Source organism: Heptranchias perlo, chromosome 2, assembly GCF_035084215.1.
Source record: "Heptranchias perlo isolate sHepPer1 chromosome 2, sHepPer1.hap1, whole genome shotgun sequence".
NCBI classification, from domain to species: domain Eukaryota; kingdom Metazoa; phylum Chordata; class Chondrichthyes; order Hexanchiformes; family Hexanchidae; genus Heptranchias; species Heptranchias perlo.
In genome coordinates, this window is record NC_090326.1 from 81,198,168 (window position 1) to 81,218,920 (window position 20,753).

General features: G+C 42.8%; 1 protein-coding gene across 1 annotated transcript in view; it reads right to left on the reverse strand.

The window, feature by feature from the left end:
- The window catches only part of itgb8 (integrin, beta 8), a 107,972-nt gene extending 88,003 nt beyond the window's left edge, over positions 1 to 19,969 (reverse strand). The window contains exons 1-5 of the mRNA XM_068003686.1: positions 19,598 to 19,969; positions 19,293 to 19,378; positions 18,676 to 18,847; positions 2,519 to 2,765; positions 2,266 to 2,431 (exon numbers count right to left, since the gene is read on the reverse strand). Coding sequence (XP_067859787.1) covers positions 2,266 to 2,431; positions 2,519 to 2,765; positions 18,676 to 18,847; positions 19,293 to 19,378; positions 19,598 to 19,721 — 795 coding nt within the window. The 5' untranslated portion in view covers positions 19,722 to 19,969. The remainder of the gene's footprint in view (positions 1 to 2,265; positions 2,432 to 2,518; positions 2,766 to 18,675; positions 18,848 to 19,292; positions 19,379 to 19,597) is intronic.
- Between the last annotated feature and the right edge of the window lie 784 nt (positions 19,970 to 20,753).

Sequence of the window (20,753 nt, forward strand, 5' to 3'; positions counted from 1 at the left end):
CTGGCTGCTAATACATTTGTACCTGTTTTTGGAGGTCTCCTTGACTTGAATACTAGGACTAGGGGACAAAGCCTAAAAATTAGAGTTAGAACATGCAGGAGTGAAGTTAAGAAATGCTTCTACCTGCAAAGGGTGGGAAAAGTTTGGAATGCTCTTCTGCAAATGGTAAGTGATGCTAGCTCAATTGTCAATTTGAAATCTGAGATTGATAGATGTTTGTTAACCAAGTGTATTAAGGGAAAAGGGGCTAAGGCAGGTACATGGTGATACGTCACAAATCAGCCATGATCTTATTGAATGGCGGAACAGGATCGAGGGGCTAAATGCCACTGCCACTTGCTGCCTCCTGTTATGTTCCACCTTCTCCTGCAAGAAAGCGGGATGTGTGTCGGTGAGTATTCTGCAGGATGTTTGGGTGATGTGCCTGTCATGGTTGAATAGCTGCCAGTGTGTGTGACCTGTGAGTTGTGGGTGTGCAGCTTGCAACAGTGGTAATGTGTGAGGGTGAGAGGAAGCATCTAATTGGAAGAGTTGAGTACTGATTGATAGTGCCTGTTGTTATGTGGGTGATGGGGATGTAGTGAGTGGAGCAGTGGATGCGGCTAATGGTGCAGTTGGTAGGAGATGCCACTTGACAGTTGACCTCACTCACCTTGACCACTTGTGTCAAAGCATTGAACTTCTTCCTGCACTGCATCCATGTTTGTGGTGTTATGCGCCCGGCATTGATTTCGTCCCCTACTGCCTCAGGAGCATATGTCTGGAGGGCCTCTTGCCCTCCTGTGGACATAGGATGCCCCTCCTGCTCTCCACCTCTTGCACCAAGGCCTCTAGTGCATCATCAGAGAACCTTGGCCAGGCTCTCTCGCAGGCCTGGTACAAACTCAGATCAGCAGATCGGTGAGGTCTGGCATGCAGATTGGAGGATGTGGGATTTAGTGATGCGCAATCTTTATTCAATGTTTTAACATAACTCAACAGTTTGTAAACATAGGGACAGGACCTGCATCTGTGTTTTACGGATGCGATGTCTGATCTCTGTTCAGACTCTGTGCAGACCTGTATCTTATTTTTTGCAAATAAGAGGTGCAGGCTGCCTTTATAAGGTGCAGCTTGCCTTAAGAGGTGCGAGCAACTCACCCGAGATTTGGGCCCTCTCTGCTGGTGAGAAGTGGAGAGAACAGAGAAAGTGGAGAGACAAACGCAGCTGGGGCTCCACGCTGCGCATCAATCAGGTAAATGAAGTTGCAGCACCAATCTAACATGCTGGCTGTGTCGGTACCACCTGGCACGGGCTAATCGCGCGCCACGATGTCCATGCCCGGATTCGGGGATTAACCAATTTAACCCCGTGAAGAGATACATTTTGGGAGATCAGAAAATAGACATTCAGTGATACAACTTTAAAAGGAATAGGATTAGGGAGTTTTGAAATTCAGGACAAAATGATAAAGCTGCATATAGGTTTTATAAGTCGAGATATAGAGCGGGGGTAGGGCTGCATGCCTGTAACTGAGCCCACCCGATTTTCCTTCCAATCTCCCCTTATGATTCTCTAGAAAGAAAGGATGGAATAATCATTGAGATGCTGTGTTACATCTAAGGTTTAAGAGCCTAGAAATTTCTATTTGCAATATTAGCATACAAACATTTAATACAGCAGATAACATTCCTTTATCTGCCATTTTAATTGAGGCTTTAGGTTGATTATTTTAAGAGGAATGTCATACACGTTATGTATTCATACTCCAATATAGCAAAAAGTAATTTCCAGGCCAAGAAATCCCAAACAACTCAACAGGCTTTTATTCTACTGCTGGAAGAAGAAAACAGAACAGACTCAGTCCAAAGTACTGGAACAATGTAGTTGGAGAGAATTTTAAAAAGGATCAAACAGAAAGAACTAGTAAGTAAGCAGTATTGTTTGGTTACTTAAATCCTATCCAGTAACATCGTTTAATTTGAGAAATCCAGCCACAAAATTAAAAAAACATTTACTTCAATGTCCTTGGAACAAACAAGTTGTAATCTGATTACATTTGTATGTGGGTACTGAATGCTTTGAAGAAATTCATATATTTAGGTGGTTTCCAGTGTGATATCTGGGAACCTTAGTTTGGATGAGATCCAGGATGAAGCAATAAAAGTTCATTTATTACATGTAGCTGAATGTAAACTGGTTCCATTTATTAGACGTATTTGAGTTTCTTTGGCAATATAACTTTTGATATCAGTGGTTTTCTGGCTCTGTAAAACAAAACTCACCTCACAAACTGCAACTTGGAGCAAAGCATCCAAGCCTCCTTCGGGTGTGTCCTCATTTCCAGAAATACTTTGTTTCTCCACTGCTTTTCTGAATTCAGTTATATTATCAGTCAAAGATAACACATGCATAAACCCATGTGCTGGCAGACAGGATGTTTCGTAAATACTGCATTTAAAGAAAAATAAAATAAAAATAGACATCTGATACTAAACAAAAATGATATTGAACACGTACTTGTCAGTAATTACTTACCTGCATGGATTAATAAGTTTGTCTGGATGAATGTTAATAAATGGTGACACTGGCTTATCAACAAATGATCCAAACCCAAATCGGAAATCTCTGGAATATTTAGCCATCTTTTGTGATAAAGAATATCCCATGGAGTGTAATCTTTCTAAATTAGCAACCATTGATGCCGATGTGTCAACCAAATGATAGAGGTCCACAGGATAGTTGTTCAGTTGCCGAACTTTCACTATAAAGTTTGTCTCAATACCTGTATATCAAAAGATATGAAAAGGCACCATGGTTATCATCTGGCATACAGAGCTTATTTGTGAGATAAAATAATAAAATTTGCAAATGCTGGAAATTTGAAATAAAAGCAGAAAATTCTGAAAATGCACACAAGCACTATTAGCATCTGAAAAGAGAAAATATAGAACACTAATCTATTTTTCACTGTTCAGATGGAACTCCAAGTTTCTTGTGTTTAATCTATAAACTTTCAAGTGAAGAATATTTTAAAAATATATAAACAGTAGGAATTTGCAGTCACTCCCCATTATAGTCACATATTTCTAAAAGTATCTTTGTGTGTGTGAATGCATGAAGCGTGTTAAACAAGGTTGGTGAACTGCAGGCGCAATTAGCCACATGGGAATATGATGTTGTGGTGATAACGGAGACCTGGCTCAAAAATGGGCAGGTTGGGTACTAAATATTCCTGATACAAGATGTTCAGGAAAGATAGGGAAGGAAAAAAAGGAGGCGGGGGTGGTAGTATTGATTAAGGAGAATATTGCAATGCTGCAGCGAGAGGATGTCCTGGAGGGGTAAAGGACAGAATCTATTTGGTTAGAGTTAAGAAACAATAGAAGTGCCATTGCACTACTGGATGTATTCTATAGGCCACCAACTAGTCGGAAGGACATAGAGGAGCAAATTTGCAGGGAAATTACAGAGAGGTGCAAGAATTATAGAGTGGTGATCATGGTGGACTTCAATTATCCTAATCTGAACTGGGTTAGTAATAGTGTAAAGGGCAAAGAGGGGGAGGAATTTCTGAAGTGTGTTCAGGAGAACTTTCTTGATCAATATGTTTCCAGCCCAACGAGGAAGGAGGCATTGCTGAATCTAATTCTGGGGAATGAAGTGAGTCAGGTGGAGCAAGTGTCAGTGGGGTAACATTTAGGGAACAGTGATCATAGTATCATAAAGTTTAGATTAGTTATGGAAATGCACAAGCAGCAATCTAGAGTAAAAATACTTAATTGGAGGAGGGCCAATTACAGTGGGATGAGAATGGATCTGGCCCGGGTAAATTGGAATCAAAGATTGGCAGGCAAAACTGTAATCGAACAATGGGCGGCCTTTAAAGAGGAGATGGTTCGGGTACAGTCCAGGTACATTCCCACGAGGAGGAAAGGTAGGGTAACCAAAGCCAGAGCACCCTGGGTGATGAAAGAGTTAGTGAGTAAGATGAAGCAAAAAAGGGGGCGTATGTCCGATGTCAGGTTAATAACACAAATGAGAACCAGGCTGAATGTAGAAAGTACAGGGGAGAAGTGAGAAAGGAAATAAGAGGGGCAAAGAGAGAGTATGAGAATAGACCGGCGGCTAACATAAAAGGGAATCCAAAAGTCCTCTTTAGGCATATAAATAGTAAACAGGTGGTAAGAGGAGGGGTGGGGCTGATTAGAGATCAAAAAGGAGATTTACGCATGGAGGCAGAGGGCATGGCTGAGATACTAAATGAGTACTTTGCATCTGTCTTTACCAAAGAAGATGCTGCCAAAATCACAATAAAAGAGGAGGTAGTTGAGATACTGAATGGGCTAAAAATTGATAAAGAGGAGGTTCTAGAAAGGCTGGATGTACTCAAAGTAGATAAGTCACCCAGTCTGGATGGGATGCATCCTAGGTTGCTGAGAGTAGTAAGGGTAGAAATTGCAGAGGTGCTGGAAAGCCAGCACGGATTTGTTAAAAGCAAATCGTGTTTGACTAACTTGATTGAGTTTTTTGAGGAGGTAACAGGTGGGTTGATGAGGACAATGTGGTTGATGTTGCGTACATGGGCTTTCAAAATGCATTTGATAAAGTGCCACATAATAGACTTGTCAGCAAAACTGAAGCACATGGAATTAAAGAGGCAGTGGCAGCATGGATACAAAATTGACTAAGTGGCAGGAAACAGAGTGGTGGTGAACGGTTGTTTCTCAGAATGGAGGGAGGTATACAGTAGTGTTCCCCAGGGGTCGATACTAGGACCTCTACTTTTCTTGATATATATTAATGACTTGGACTTGGGTGTACAGGGCACAATTTTAAAATTTGCAGATGACACAAAACTTGGAAGCATAGTAAACAGTGAGGAGGATAGTGATAGACTTCAAGGGGACAGAGACAGGCTGGTGGAATGAGCGGACACATGGCAGATGAAATTTAACGCAGAGAAGTGCGAAGTGATACATTTTGGTAGGAAGAACGAAGAGAGGCAATATAAACTAAAGGGTACAATTTTAAAGGGGGTGCAGGAACAGAGAGACCTGGGGGTCTATGTACACAAATCTTTGAAGGTGGTAGGACAGGTTGAGAAAGCGGTTGAAGAAACATACAGGATCCTGAGCTTTATAAATAGAGGCATAGAGTACAAAAGCAAGGAAGTTATTTTGAACCTTTACAAAACATTGGTTCAGCCACTACTGGAGTATTGTGTTCAATTTTGGGCACCGCACTTTATGAAGGATGTGAAGGCCTTAGAGATGGTGCAGAAAAGATTTACTAGAATGGTTCCAGGGATGAGGGATTTCGTTACGTGGGGTTGTTCTCCTTAGAGCAGAGGAGGTTAAGAGGAAATTTGATAGAAGTATTCAAAATCATGAAGGGTTTAGATAAAGTAAATAAAGAGAAACTGTTCCCATTGGCAGAAGGGTCTGTAACCAGAGGACAAAGATTTAAGGTGATTGGTTCTTTTGCCAAAGGTGACACGAGGGAAAACTTTTTTACACAGCGAGTAGTTATGATCTGGAATGCGCTGCCTGAAAGGGTGGTGGAAGCAGATTCAATCGTGGCTTTCATAAAGGAATTGGATAAATACTTGAAGGTAAAAAATTTGCAGTGCTACGGGGAAAGAGCGGGAGAATAGGACTAACTAGATTGTTCTTACAAAAAGCCTGCACAGACTCGATGGGACGAATGGCCTCCTTCTGTGCTGTAATCATCCTATGATTCCATGTTATGTAACCAGCATTTCAATTTTATGCACACTCATAAGAACTATCCTTAACATTTGTAAAGTTATAGCAATTCTCCCATGATGTTTCTCGGGGTTAGCCTGAGAACTGGAGCATGGTTGTGATGTTTAGTTGTTGACCTAGTCTATCCCTATAGAGAAGTAGTCCAAATAGGCAATTGTAGCTTCTTGTAAATTCTTGAGATCAATTAGAGGACAAATGAAATTGCTTCTAAACTTCACATTTTTTTCCCTCTTTTTTTAAGATGGTTTTGTATCTGTAACAAAATGTGAGGAAATTTCTGGTGATAAAGTTTTTCTTAACCAGTGGAGGCAAATAGATTTATTCACTCCACACAGCCCCCCCACCCCTGCCAAAACAATAGTTGCACAAGTTTATTTATTTATTTAAGTATGTTTTATGATAAGGTGATCTTTACATATGATATCAAATGGGAATTCTCTCCCATTTATTTACGGTGTTTTTTTTTAGTGAGGGCCAGAAATCCAGAAATATAAAACATCAAAAAAGATTAAACAAATGTGGACTTTTATTGAGAACCTCTACTCAAACTTGAATCATACTACTGTTCTTCCAGAACTCACTGGCCATAGTAAATGTGTTTTTTTATTGCTTTGAGTTCGCCTCAAACCATGGTAACAAAAAAATAAAATAATATGCTATAAAGACTATTTAGATTACAAAATATGAATAAAAATTAAGCTGACAAATTTCAAAGTGCAAAATTTCATTTGTCATACATGTAACATGCTGTAACTGCTAAGTAAGCACCGTTTGAATACAGTAACTTACAATATTTTTCAGAAAAGTGACAGCAGAAAGGGCTGAAGAATTCAAGCTTTATCTTGTTTTGAAACAAAAAAGCAAATTCCATATAATTCCATTACCTAAGTCCAAAGAGCTAGGTGCGGGGTAGCAGAACCAAAGTTTAGGGATCCTCAATTGTGCGTTGGGGTACTGCTGGGGTTTAACCACCTAAAACATGCAGCTTACTCGTACAAAAGCAGCAATAAGTTTCCCACAGCTTGGGCTGCATGATTATCTGGAGACGAATGAAGAAAATCCCAGCTTCCTGTAACAGGTTTACCACTCCATTTACCATTAGTGAACCAAACCGGCTGGTCAGTCATCAGCCCTGCTGCAGATTTGTCTAATTCAGGTTTCTTAAGTAAAGTTCAAAATAGCGGCCGAAAAGATAATTGGTGCAATCTGATTTCTCTTTATTATTGTTGGTTGTTTTCAAATATCCTTAGTAGTTTTCCATTGGAAGTTTATGTACTTTGCCTAGTTTTCATTAGTACTTTCCCTACCTGTTCAGTTGGGATTTATTGCAATTTAGGAAAATAAAATTTGAGCCAATCTGATGCAAATGTAATGCATTCCTTGCATTTCAAGTGTGATACTAATGGTCTGACACCTGAGGCGTGAACCTGCAGGTGTAATAGACACAAGCACTTCCTAATGGATTTCCCATTGTATGAATGGACAAGTCAAGGGAAATTCGAGCAACAGCCCATGAAGATATGGTGTACATCTAATTTAAGGTGTCAGAGTCAGATTTATTATACCATGGAGTTGTACTCAGTTAGTTTGAGAATATAGTCACTCTCTTAGATGTCTATATTGTTTTCATGTTGCTGTTTCACTCTCTGTTTTTGCTTCAGTCTCTCTCTTTCTCTTCTCTTCTGCTTCTCTCACCCTAACTTTTCTGCTTTATCTCTCTTTTTCTTCTTTTCTCTCACTTCAGGTAAGAGTTGGTGGATGATGTGGAATGATGAACATGCCCTGCCCATTTATATCAGCATGAGTGGCCTAACCAGTGGTCCTTAAAGGGACTGCTGGAGGCTGCTCAGAAATCGGTCAATCACCGTAACTTTGCCAGAAGTATTACGCGAAAATGAGATGTCTGTCAAAGCTACCATGGTGGAGCAGGAGCAGCACAGAGGAATTTCACCCCTTAAATTCCCCAGTGATAGGTCACCAATGACATTCAGTCTTTATACCCACAGTGACTATTGGGCTTTGCAGCAGACCTTGTTCTGTGCTGTAGCTCAGTGTACCTATCTATTCTATTCTATCCTTTTTCACATAAATCACTGATCCTAATTCTGCTGGCTGAACAAAAATCTTTTCCATAGGGATACTTTAATTTGTTAGAATTGCTCTATCACAGAACTCAAATCGAGTCGGTCTCTCCTCCTCACCATGTTAATTGGAGGTCCATCAGTTAGTTTATTGAATCTTTGCTGTCCCACTGGAAGTCAATGCAGTTTGATTTCAGTTGCAGGTAGCCAGTAAAATTCAGCTGTCATCTTCTCAGCATATCCACATTCAAAATAGCAACTCTGACAGAAGTAGTGCTCTACTTGAAAGTAATTTCCTTTTAAACATCAATTTTCAATTGACACATTGTCGGTGACAGAACCATAGCACTTTTTTTCTCCATTTGCGCTCTCACAGCTGGTATCCTCTGTACATATAACTCTGCTTTGGAAAGCTATTAAACAGAGTATACTTCACTTCAGCCATCAACACTAATGCTGTTGTACATTTTATATCCTCACTCTACCATTACCAACAAGCCAGGGGATCAACCCTGGTTCAATGAGGAGTGTAGAAGAGCATGCCAGGAGCAGCACCAGGCATACCTAAAAATGAGGTGCCAACCTGGTGAAGCTACAACACAGGACTACATGCATGCTAAACAGCGGAAGCAACATGCTATAGACAGAGCTAAGCGATTCCACAACCAACGGATCAGATCAAAGCTCTGCAGTCCTGCCACATCCAGTCGTGAATGGTGGTGGACAATTAAACAACTAACGGGAGGAGGAGGCCCTGTGAACATCCCCATCCTCAATGATGGCAGAGTCTAGCACGTGAGTGCAAAAGACAAGGCTGAAGCGTTTGCAACCATCTTCAACCAGAAGTGCTGAGTGGATAATCCATTTCGGCCTCCTCCAGATATCCCCACCATCACAGAAGCCAGTCTTCAGCCAATTCGATTCACTCCACGTGATATTAAGAAACGGCTGAGTGCACTGGATACAACAAAGGCTATGGGCCCCGACAACATCTCAGCTGTAGTGCTGAAGACTTGTGCTCCAGAACTTGCCGCGCTTCTAGCCAAACTGTTCCAGTACAGCTACAACACTGGCATCTTCCCGACATTGCCCAGGTATGTCCTGTCCACAAAAAGCAGGACAAATCCAATCCAGCTAATTACCGCCCCATCAGTCTACTCTCAATCATCAGCAAAGTAATGGAAGGTGTCGTCGACAGTGCTATCAAGCGGCACTTACTCACCAATAACCTGCTCACCGATGCTCAGTTTGGGTTCCGCCGGGACCACTCGGCTCCTGACCTCATTACAGCCTTGGTCCAAACATGGACAAAAAGAGCTGAATTCCAGAGGTGAGGTGAGAGTGACTGCCCTTGACATCAAGGCAGCATTTGACCGAGTGTGGCACCAAGGAGCCCCAGTAAAATTGAAGTCAATGAGAATTAGGGGGAAAACTCTCCAGTGGCTGGAGTCATACCTAGCACAAAGGAAAATGCTAGTGGTTGTTGGGGACCAATCATCTCAGCCCCAGGGCATTGCTGCAGGAGTTCCTCAGGGCAGTGTCCTAGGCCCAACCATCTTCAGCTGCTTCATCAATGATCTTCCCTTCGTCATAAGGTCAGAAATGGGGATGTTCGCTGATGATTGCACAGTGTTCAGTTCCATTCGCAACCCCTCAGATAATGAAGCAGTCCGAGCCCGCATGCAGCATGACCTGGGCAACATCCAGGCTTGGGCTGATAAGTGGCAAGTAACATTTGTGCCAGACAAGTGCCAGGCAATGACCATCTCCAACAAGAGAATCAAACCACCTCACCTTGACATTCAACGCATTACCATCGCCAAATCCCCCACCATCAACATCCTAGGGGTCACCATTGACCAGAAACTTAACTGGACCAGCCACATAAATACTGTGGCTACAAGAGCAGGTCAGAGGCTGGGTATTCTGCAGCTAGTGACTCACCTCCTGACTGCCAAAAGCCTTTCCTCTATTTACAAGGCACAAGTCAGGAGTGTGATGGAATATTCTCCACTTGCTTGGATGAGTGCAGCTCCAACAACACTCAAGAAGCTCAACACCATCCAGGACAAAGCAGCCCGCTTGATTGGCACCCCATCCACCACCCTAAACATTCACTCTCTCCACCACCGGCGCACAGTGGCTGCAGTGTGTACCATCCACAGGATGCACTGCAGCAACTCGCCAAGGCTTCTTTGACAGCACCTCCCAAACCCACGACCTCTACCACCTAGAAGGACAAGGGCAGCAGGGTCATGGGAACAACACCACCTGCAAGTTCCCCTCCAAGTCGCACACCATCCCGACGTGGAAATATATCGCCGTTCCTTCATTGTCGCTGGGTCAAAATCCTGGAACTCCCTACCTAACAGCATTGTGGGAGAACCTTCACCACAAGGACTGCAGCGTTTCAAGAAGGCGGCTCACCTCCACCTTCTCAAGGGCAATTAGGGATGGGCAATAAAAGCTGGCCTTGCCAGCGACGCCCACATCCCATGAACGAATATAAAAAAGAGAATTCAGCACTTTATGAGATTTGGTGGGCCATGCCAGTTTATCTCTGCGGCTAATGAGAACGTAAATAACTTCACAAACCATCATACTTAGGGGCAAGCATTTGCAGCTATTGTGTTACAAAGCAAGCACGCTGGATCTAGTGTTGATGGGTCATTAAGAATTCCAAATTTGAAGGTCTCAATTAATTGGATTATGTTAGTTTTGAATGTTCATAATAACAAGCACAGCTGAAATGTTGAAATAATTGTGCCCTGAATTTGATGGCACTAAAATGCGCGAAAAGAACAAGCTCAAAAAGCATTTAATACCAGTGTTATTTTTAAATTATATTACTGGCTGTCACTGGCAACATCCACTAGTGTGTAGTAGTCTGCCACATCTGCGGCAAGTACAATTTATACTGTGAGCATGAGTGGTAATTTAATTACAAACAGGATTATTATTTTACACAAAAGCAGAAAATATTGGAAACATTTAGCATCTGTGACGTGAACCGAAACTCATAGAATGATTACAGTACAAAATGAGTCCATTCGGCCTATCGACCCCATGCCGGCTCTTTGTAAGATCAATCCAGTTAGTCACATTCCCCCGCTCTTTCCCCGTAGCCCTGCAAATTTTTTCCCTTCAAGTATTTATCCAATTCCTTTTTGAAAGCCACGACTGAATCTGCTTCCAACACTTTTCAGGCAGCATATTCCAGATCATAATTACTCGCTGCGTAAAAATTTTTTTCCTCATATCACCTTTGGTTCTTTTCCCAATCACCTTAAATCAGTGTCCTCTGGTTCTCGAGCCTTCAGCCAAAGGGAACAATTTCTCTTTATTTACGTTATCTAAACCCTTCAGGATTTTGAACACTTCTTTCAAATCTCCTCCTAACCGTCTCTGCTCTAAGGAGAACAACCCCAGCTTCTCTAGTCTATCCACATAACTGAAGTACCTCATCCCAGGAACCACTCTAGTAAATCTTTTCTGCATCCTCTCTAAGGCCTTCATATCCTTCATAAAGTGCAATGCCCAGAATTGGACACAATACTCCAGTTGTGGCCAAACCAGTGTTTTATAAAGGTTCAACATAACTTCCTTGCTTTTGTACTCTATGCCTCCAGTTAAAAGCCCAGGAGCCCATATGCATTTTTAACTGCTTTCTCAATCTATCCTGCCACCCTCAAATATTTTTGCACATATACCCCCAGGTCTCTCTGTTCCTGCATCCCCTTTAGAATTGTACCATTTAGTTTATATTGCCACTCCTCATTCTTCCTGCCAAAATGTATCACTTCGCATTTTGCTGCATTAAATTTCATCTGCCACGTGTCCGCCCATTCCACCAGCCTGTCTACATCCACGTGAAGTCTATTACTATCCTCCTCACTGTTTACTATGCTTCTTTACTATGAGAGTAAACCAGCAGGGAACATAAAAACTGACTGTAAAAGCTTCTATAAATATGTCAAGAGAAAAAGATTAGTGAAGACAAATGTAGGTCCCTTACAGTCAGAAATGGGGGAAATTATTATGGGGAACAAAGAAATGGCAGAACAATTAAACACATACTTTGGTTCTGCCTTCATAAAGAAGGACACAAATAACCTGACAGAAATGTTAGGGAACCAAGGGTCTAGTGAGAGGGAGGAACTGAAGGAAACCAGTATTAGTAAAAAAATAGTGCTAGGGAAATTAATGGGGCTAAGGGCTGACAAATCCCCAGGGCCTGATAATCTACATCCCAGAGTACAAAAGGAAGTGGCCCAGGAATTAGTGGATGCATTGGTGATCATCTTCCAAAATTCTATAGACTCTGGAACAGTTCCTACAGATTGGAGGGTGGCAAATGTAACCCCACTATTTAAAAAAGGAGGGAGAGAAAAAACAGGGAATTACAGACCAGTTAGCCTAACATCAGTAGTGGGGAAAATGCTAGAGTCTATTATAAAAGATGTGATAACAGAATACTTGGAGGGCATTAACAGGATTGGATAAAGTCAGCATGGGTTTATGAAAGGAAAATCATGCTTTACAAATCTGCTGGAGTTTTTTGAGGATATAACTAGTAGAATAGATATGGGAGAACCAGTGGATGTGGTGTATTTGGATTTTCAGATGGCTTTTGATAAGGTCCCACACAAGAGGTTAGTGTGCAAAATTAAAGCACATGGGATTGGGGGGAATATACTGGCATGGATTGAGAATTGATTGACAGGTAGGAAACAGAGAGTAGGAATAAACGGGTCTTTTTCCAGTTGGCAGGCAGTGACTAGTGGGGTACGCAGGGATCAGTGCTTGGGCCCCAGCTATTCACAATGTATATCAATGATTTGGATGAGGGAACTAAATGTAACATTTCCAAGTTTGCAGATGACACAAAGCTGGAGCGGAATGTGAGCTGTGGGGAGGATGCAGAGGCTCCAATATGATTTAGATAAGTTGGGTGAGTGGGCAAGAACATTGCAGATACAGTATAACGTGGATAAATGTGAGGTTATCCACTTTGGTTGTAAAAACAGAAAGGCAGATTATTATCTGAATGGTGATAGATTGGGAAAAGGGGAGGTGCAATGAGACCTGGGTGTCCTTGTACACCAGTCGCTGAAAGAGAGCATTCAGGTGCAGCAAGCAGTTAGGAAGGCGAATGGTATGTTGACCTTCATTGCAAGAGGATTTGAGTACAGGAGCAGGGATGTCTTACTGCAGTTATACAGGGCTTTGGTGAGACCACATCTGGAGTATTGTGTGCAGTTCTGGTCTCCTTATCTGAGGAAGGATGTCCTTGCCATGGAGGGAGTGCAACGAAGGTTTACCAGACTGATTCCTGGGATGGCAGGACTGACGTATGAGGAGGGATTGGGTCGACCAGGCTTATATTCACTAGAGTTTAGAAGAATGAGAGGGATCTCACCGAAACATAAAAAATTCTAACAGGACTAGACAGACTGGATGCAGGGAGGATGTTCCCGATGGTTGGGGAGTCCAAAACCAGGGGTCACAGTCTCAGGATACGGGATATGCCATTTAGAAACGAGATGAGGAGAAATTTCTTCACTCAGAGGGTGGTGAACCTGTGCAATTCTCTACCACAGAAGGCAGTGAAGGCCAAGTCAATAGATGTATTCAAGAAGGAGATAGATATATTTCTTAATGCTAAAGGGATCGAGGGATATGGGGAGAAAGCGGGAACAGGGTACTGAGTTAGGCGATCAGTCATGATCATTTTAAATGGCGGAGCAGGCCCGAAGGGCCAAATGGCCTACTCTTGCTCCTATTTTCTATGTTTCTACGTTTTGTGTCATCTGCAAATTTTGAAATTGTGTCCCGTACACCCAAGTCCGAGTCGTTAATATATATCAAAAAAAGCAGCGGTCCTAGTGCCGACCCCTGGGGAACACCACTGTATACCTTCCTCCAATCCGAAAAAGCAACCATTCACCACTACTCTCTGTTTCCTTTCACTTAGTCAATTTCATATCCATGCTGCCACTGCCCCTTTTACTCCATGTGCTTCAATTTTGCTGACAAGCTTATCATGTGGCACTTTATCAAATACCTTCTGGAAGTCCATATACACAGCATCAACCACATTGCCCTCATCAACCTTCTCTGTTACCTCATCAAAAAACTCATCCAACTGAGTTAAACAAGATGTGCCTTTAACAAATCCGTGCTGGCTTTCCTTTATTAATCCACACTTGTCCAAGTGACTATTAATTTTGTCCTGGATTATCGTTTCTAAAAACTTCCCCACCATCGAGGTTAAACTGACTGGCCTGTAGTTGCCAGGTTTATCGTTGTACCCTTTTTTGATTAAGGGTGTAATATTTGCAATTCTCCAGTCCCTTGGCACCACCTCCATATCTAAGGACGTTTGGAAGATTATGGTTCGTTCCTCTGCAATTTCCACCCTTTCTTCCCTCAGCAACCCATGCATCCCATCCGGACTGGGTGACTTATCTACTTTAAGTACAGCCAGTCTTTCTAATACCTCCTCTTTATCAATTTTTAGCCCAACCAGTGTCTCAACTACTTCCTTTTTTACTGTGATTTTGGCAGCATTTTCTTCCTTGGTAAACACAGATGCAAAGTACTCATTTAGTACCTCAGCCATGCCCTCTGCCTCCATGCGTAGATCTCGTTTTTGGTCCCTAATCGGCCCCACCCCTCCTCTTACTATCCGTTTACTATTTATATGCCTATAGAAGACTTTTGGATTCCCTTTCAGGTTAGCTGCCAGTCTATTCTCATACTCTCACTTTGCCCCTCTTTCATTTCTCTTCTGTACTTTCTATATTCAGCCTGGTTCTCACTTGTATAATCAACTTGACATATGTCATATGCCTCCATTTTCTGCATCTTCTTTGTCATTCAGAGAGCTCTGGCTTTGGTTGTCCTCCCTTTCCCCCTCATGGGAATGTGCCTAGACTGAACTCGAACCATCTCCTCTTTAAAGGCCGACTATTGTTCGATTACAGTTTTGCCTGCCAATCTTTGAATCCAATTTACCCGGGCCAGATCCGTTCTCAACCCACTGAAATTGGCCCTCCTCCATTTAAGTATTTTTACTCTAGATTGCTCCTGGTGGATGATGCCGCTCTTGCTCTTCCTCCTCTTCATGCTTCTCCTCCTCCTCCTGCACCTGCTCCTGCTGCATTTTTTGTTGCCTAGCTGGTGGCAAGGACTGGTCCCTCATGTTGGCAAAGTTATAGAGCATGCAGCAGATGACCACAAATCTGGATACCTTCTCAGGAGTGTACTGTAAAGCTCCTCTGAATGGTCCAGGCAGTGGAAATGTTGCTTGACCACACCGATTGTCTGCTTGATGACATTCCTGGTGGCTGCATGGCTCACGTTGTAGGCCAGATCTGCAGCTGTGCCCTGGTTCCTGATAGGAGTCATGAGCCAAGTCTAAAAGGGTAGCCCTTGTCGTATAGTAGCCAGCAGTGTAACCTGGCGGCCTTATTGGAATAAAGGCAGCACCGAGGGCTGGTGCAGAATACATGAATCATGACTGCTGCCAGGAAACTGGACACAGACCTGCATGATGCACTGCCTATGGTCGCAAACCAGCTGGACATTGAGCGAGTGGAATCCCTTTCTATTAAGAAGACAAGTTGGTGATGGGGAACACGCAAAGCAATGTGAGTGCAGTCTATGGCATTCTGGATCCTGGGGAAGCCTGCAATGCATGCACAGCCTAATGCTCTCTCATCCTGCTTCGCTTGAGCTCGGTCCATGGGGAAAGTAATGTAGCTATTCCTCCTGGTGTAAAAAGCCTCGGTGACCTCCCTGATACAGCGGTGCACTGCAAACTGTGATGTTGCTGATGTCACCCTGCAGACTGAAGGAAGCCTGATGCATAAAGATTAAGGGCCACAGTGACCTTGACAGCCACATGCAGTGTTTACTGTCCATGCCGTGGATTGAGGCTCCAGTTGTTGCTGCAACAGGTGATATAGCTCGGTGACAGCCTCCTTGGTGAAGCGGAGGCACTTGAGACATTGTACTTCTGAGAAGTTCATGTAGGAGCAGCGCTCCTTGAAGACTTATGGCTCACTTGAAGACGTATGGCTTAATGCTCAGTGCCCTCCTTCTCCCTCTTGTACCAGCTGCTCTCTCCTGTCTTCCTCACTGCTCCACCTCATCATCCTGCCCTAAAGGCAGCCCTAACAGGCCACCCATGACTGCGGTATAACTGTTTAAAAGGCAGCCAAAAATAGTTGAGCACCAGCTAAAACCTCTTCCCAGCAGTCAGAATTAAGTTTTCAGTCAGAAAACAGGCCAAAAAACGCCCAGAAGTTAACTAGCAGTCCAAAATGATAAACTACCAACTAACCTGTATGCAGTGGATGAGTCCTTTAAATAGCACTACTGCAAAAGTCCATCCTGCCTATTAGCTCCACAAGTTGCTGGGCAAGTTTATCACATGGCAAGTCCGGCGCTGGGCATATCAACATCAGAAAAGGGTCCTACAACAAGCGTAGGACCCTAATTTGAATATTTTATTCACTCTTTTAAATATTTCTAGCATACTCCTATGGAGCAGCCCAACCCAGTACGGTGCACTTCCAGTTCGTAATGAGCGTTTAATGAAAGCCCTGATTATTAATTAATTACTTTCAGAATTTATATATTTCAAACAACAATATATCTCCTTCAGGTCATCTAAAACTCAAGAATTCTGCATAAACTCACTTCTTTCAATCTGTTATTCATATCTATTTATAAAAGGTATCGCACCTAATATGCATCTGACGCACTTTGTCACAGGCACACTTGCAGCTGGTTGGCTATATGTCATATTTATAAAACAGCAACAAACTACGACTGAACAGTCTTTAAAAAGCATATAAAAAGAGAAAAAGAATCAGTCATTTCCTGATGGTTTCTTGCAACTTTGAGCAGGGATTAACAAGAGTTGTTAATCTAGAGAAACCTGAAGCCTGCCACCAGAACAGAAATTAGCCTCTAACTGACCTTAAGTTTGCCTATTTAGACCCCTTCCCCAAAGGGAGTAACTGAACAAAGACCTTAAACAGGCAGGCCAGGTTAGCAGCTACTTGTCACAACCATGCTCCAGATCCCAGATTACTAGCGAGGAACGCCATGGGAGATTATGTACAAAAACATATTTCACATCCATAAGCACTTCTCTGTCACACTTTGTCACCTTCAAATTGCTAAAAAATGGATTTTACAGGAACACAGAATACTGGAGCCAGAATATCTGTACCCTTTTAAATGACTCTGTATGAACTCATCTAATGTTTACTTAACATCAAATTTTAGCTTTAAAGAGATGCAAACCTACATATTAGCAGAAGAATAATTTGCACTATATCTCTCGGTTTTCTGCTGATCATCCACCAAAGTTACAGTAGGAGATCAGAAGAATTCCTACGGAAATTAGAGGCATTCTTTTTTACATGGTATAATGTTCCTATCCTTATAAAATATTCTCTTGACATACACAATTTTCTTGTACTTGTTTATTTTGTTAATTTTGTTTAGCCTACAAGGAATCGCAAATAATTAGCTCTAACTTTTAATTGCATTGCAATGCAATTTTGATAAAAAGTAAGGGTAACCGAAAGGCGCCAACGTTTATGGCCTTCACCCAGCGGGAGCAGAGTGGTAGTGTGCTGAAAATGGCAGTACATCATTTACCAGCCCATTCTCGCCTCCTTTATGGCCACTCCCATTTTTTTCAGGGCCTTCAGCTTGATGGACCAGGCACCTGCCTGTTTCAGGCAGGAGTCTATTTGTAATATGCAAATGAGAGCCCTACAGTGGTTGTATGACCCCAATGCAATTTTGAGGTACGAATGGGTGGAGCATACATCGCGCATACTCCACCCATTGGTAGCAGCAATTGAGTGATCTAACAAGGGACCACTGTAGGCTGTCAGATAAAAGGGTATGTTTTGGGGGGGTTAAGATTTTTGTGGGGCCAGGAAGAGCATTTGTGCTCCTCCTGGCCCCACAAAATTCTTCTGGCACGCTGCCTTGCTCTAGGAGAAAATTTCTGACTGCCCCCCCTGGATTTCCCACTCCCCTGTCCAGCGAGCTGTCTATCAACAACAACTTGCATTTATATAGCACTTGTAATATGGTAAAATGTCCCAAGGCACTTCACAGGAGCATAATCAGTGCCCACTGCAGCTTGCTGGGATTATGACAATGAGGCCCAGACCTCAAAATGGCTAAGGCCTCTTGTGAGGGACTGAGTGGGCGGAGCGAGCACTCCACCCACTGCCGCTTTGGAAACCAGGTTTGGATTTGTCCAATCTTTGTGTGGATGGCACAAGATGACAAGAAGACAGTTTATGCTGTGAATTTAACAGGATTATATTCAAAGTATTGTGGAAAAAAAAGTTTTCCTTTATATTTGAAAATGGAATGGTAACTTTTTTAGTTTTAATAATGTTTTACAGTGGACCTATTTACAGCTATTATTTGTAGTAAATGTAACTTCTGCACTGATGAATATCGACAAGACAGAGCACGATTGCTTTGGAAAATACAAGTGAACACTGAATGTCAAACATTGTGTAATAACAAGAAAGTAACCTACCATTTAAATGGAAATAATGAACCATCCCATCATTCACAGAACTTGCTGAGACTTGCAAAATATTGTTTTTGTAACATTAAAACATGGACAATAATTACCCTTAGATATTAAAAACATTCAGTGGGAAAAGTAAAGCTAAGAAAACTTAAGGAAGCTGCAAGGCTATCACAAACTATATCAGCAACATTAAGCACAGTGTAAAAATCTGCTCAGACATTTTATACTTTCAACATTATTAGACAAAAGTACTTAGGTTCAAACCTGGTCGCAGCTGCAAAGAGACTTTGCCAGGGGCCAGTTGAGAACTTTGTTGTTTTTCTTTCATTATTTTTTTGACTTCAAGAAATTCAATGAAATCTGAATTGCAGCCTTTTTGAATTAGATTGGTGATCAAGTCACACCTCTTCTTATGCAGTGATTCATCTGAAAAATCCTAATGTACAGAATATTTATATATTGTAAATGCAGTATATTTGAAAAGTTAAGCTGAATCATAACTTACTGTCAAATGTACATAGATGGTCACCTGTCGTTATTGCTTTTTTTATTCACAAACCCAACTTCACTAACTTTAATGGACACTGTCCCAAAATGAATTAATACAGAATAACCATTTAATATGGTGCCTCAGCTTACCTGAATTGCTTTACTATACAAAATGAATTACTGTGTTAAAATATACAGCTTATATAAAATTAAATACTCAATTCCTTACTTCCTTGCATTTTCTCAGTAATAAACCGTAATGAGACTGAATCTGTGATTATTTTGATACTGGGTTGATCTTTGCATCCTTAATCCAGGTTGATTTTTCACAAGGACTAGGAAAGTATTGTTGGAATCTTGCATCAAGAACAACGCATCAACAATCATATCACCTTTTGAAAACACCATCCACATTCAGGACCCAGGAGGAGGCATTCAGTGCAACGGTTCGTTTTCTCAGCAGTGCATTTGTTCCTAACTGTAATTTTAAAAATTGCAAGCAATTAGAAGTGTTGCATTTCATTCATTTTTGGATCTAAATGTTTTGATTAACAATAAGCGTGCAATTTATTAGAATGTACATCCATTCAATCTGGACACAGAGTTAGACATCGCAGCCCTTAACTATCATTTTGTTGTAAAAAAATAGAAACTGCAATAAATCACACGTACAAACGTATGTCCGGCGAACACTCACCACCTGTCTTGCTTGCTGCGACGGCGATGGCCAAAATATAAACGACGACTAAAAATACCTTCGCCGGAAAGTGTCCGTGTTTTGGAAGGGAGCCGGTTCCGATGACAAATGCGCGCTGCTCCATGGCGTGAAGAGGAGCCCGGGCAGAGAGGGCGAGAGGAGCCCGGGCAGAGAGGGCGAGAGGAGCTCAAGCGCCGGGCTGCAGAGAGACGCGCACTGGCCGCAGGATGGAGCATCTCCCAGAGCCCCGGCAGCACACGGCACAAGCTGCGGGCGGACGGATGAAGGTCCCCTCCTCTCACTCCCTCCCTCACACTCCCTCCCTCACTCTCACTCGCTCTATTGTGCTCTGAGCCCTGAAGAGCCCTTTAATCACTCTCTCCCTCACTCCTCTCTCACTCGCTCTATTGTGCTCTGAGCCCTGAAGAGCCCTTTAATCACTCCCTCCCTCACTCCTCTCTCACTCCCTCCCTCCCTCGCTCTATTGTGCTCTGAGCCCTGAAGAGCCCTTTAATCACTCTCTCCCTCCCTCCCTCTCTCACTCGCTCTATTGTGCTCTGAGCCCTGAAGAGCCCTTTAATCACTCTCTCCCTCACTCCTCCCTCCCTCGCTCTATTGTGCTCTGAGCCCTGAAGAGCCCTTTAATCACTCTCTCCCTCACTCCCTCTCTCACTCGCTCTATTGTGCTCTGAGCCCTGAAGAGCCCTTTAATCACTCTCTCCCTCCCTCCCTCTCTCACTCGCTCTATTGTGCTCTGAGCCCTGAAGAGCCCTTTAATCACTCTCTCCCTCACTCCTCCCTCCCTCGCTCTATTGTGCTCTGAGCCCTGAAGAGCCCTTTAATCACTCTCTCCCTCACTCCTCTCTCACTCGCTCTATTGTGCTCTGAGCCCTGAAGAGCCCTTTAATCACTCTCTCCCTCCCTCCCTCTCTCACTCGCTCTATTGTGCTCTGAGCCCTGAAGAGCCCTTTAATCACTCCCTCCCTCTCCCTCACTCCTCTCTCACTCCCTCCCTCCCTCTCTCACTCGCTCTATTGTGCTCTGAGCCCTGAAGAGCCCTTTAATCACCCACTCAGTCCCCGAGAAGCCTATCGTCAGACGGGGGAAGTCTGAAGGGGGAACAAACTGCTCCCGCCCCGCAGCCAGTACAACACAC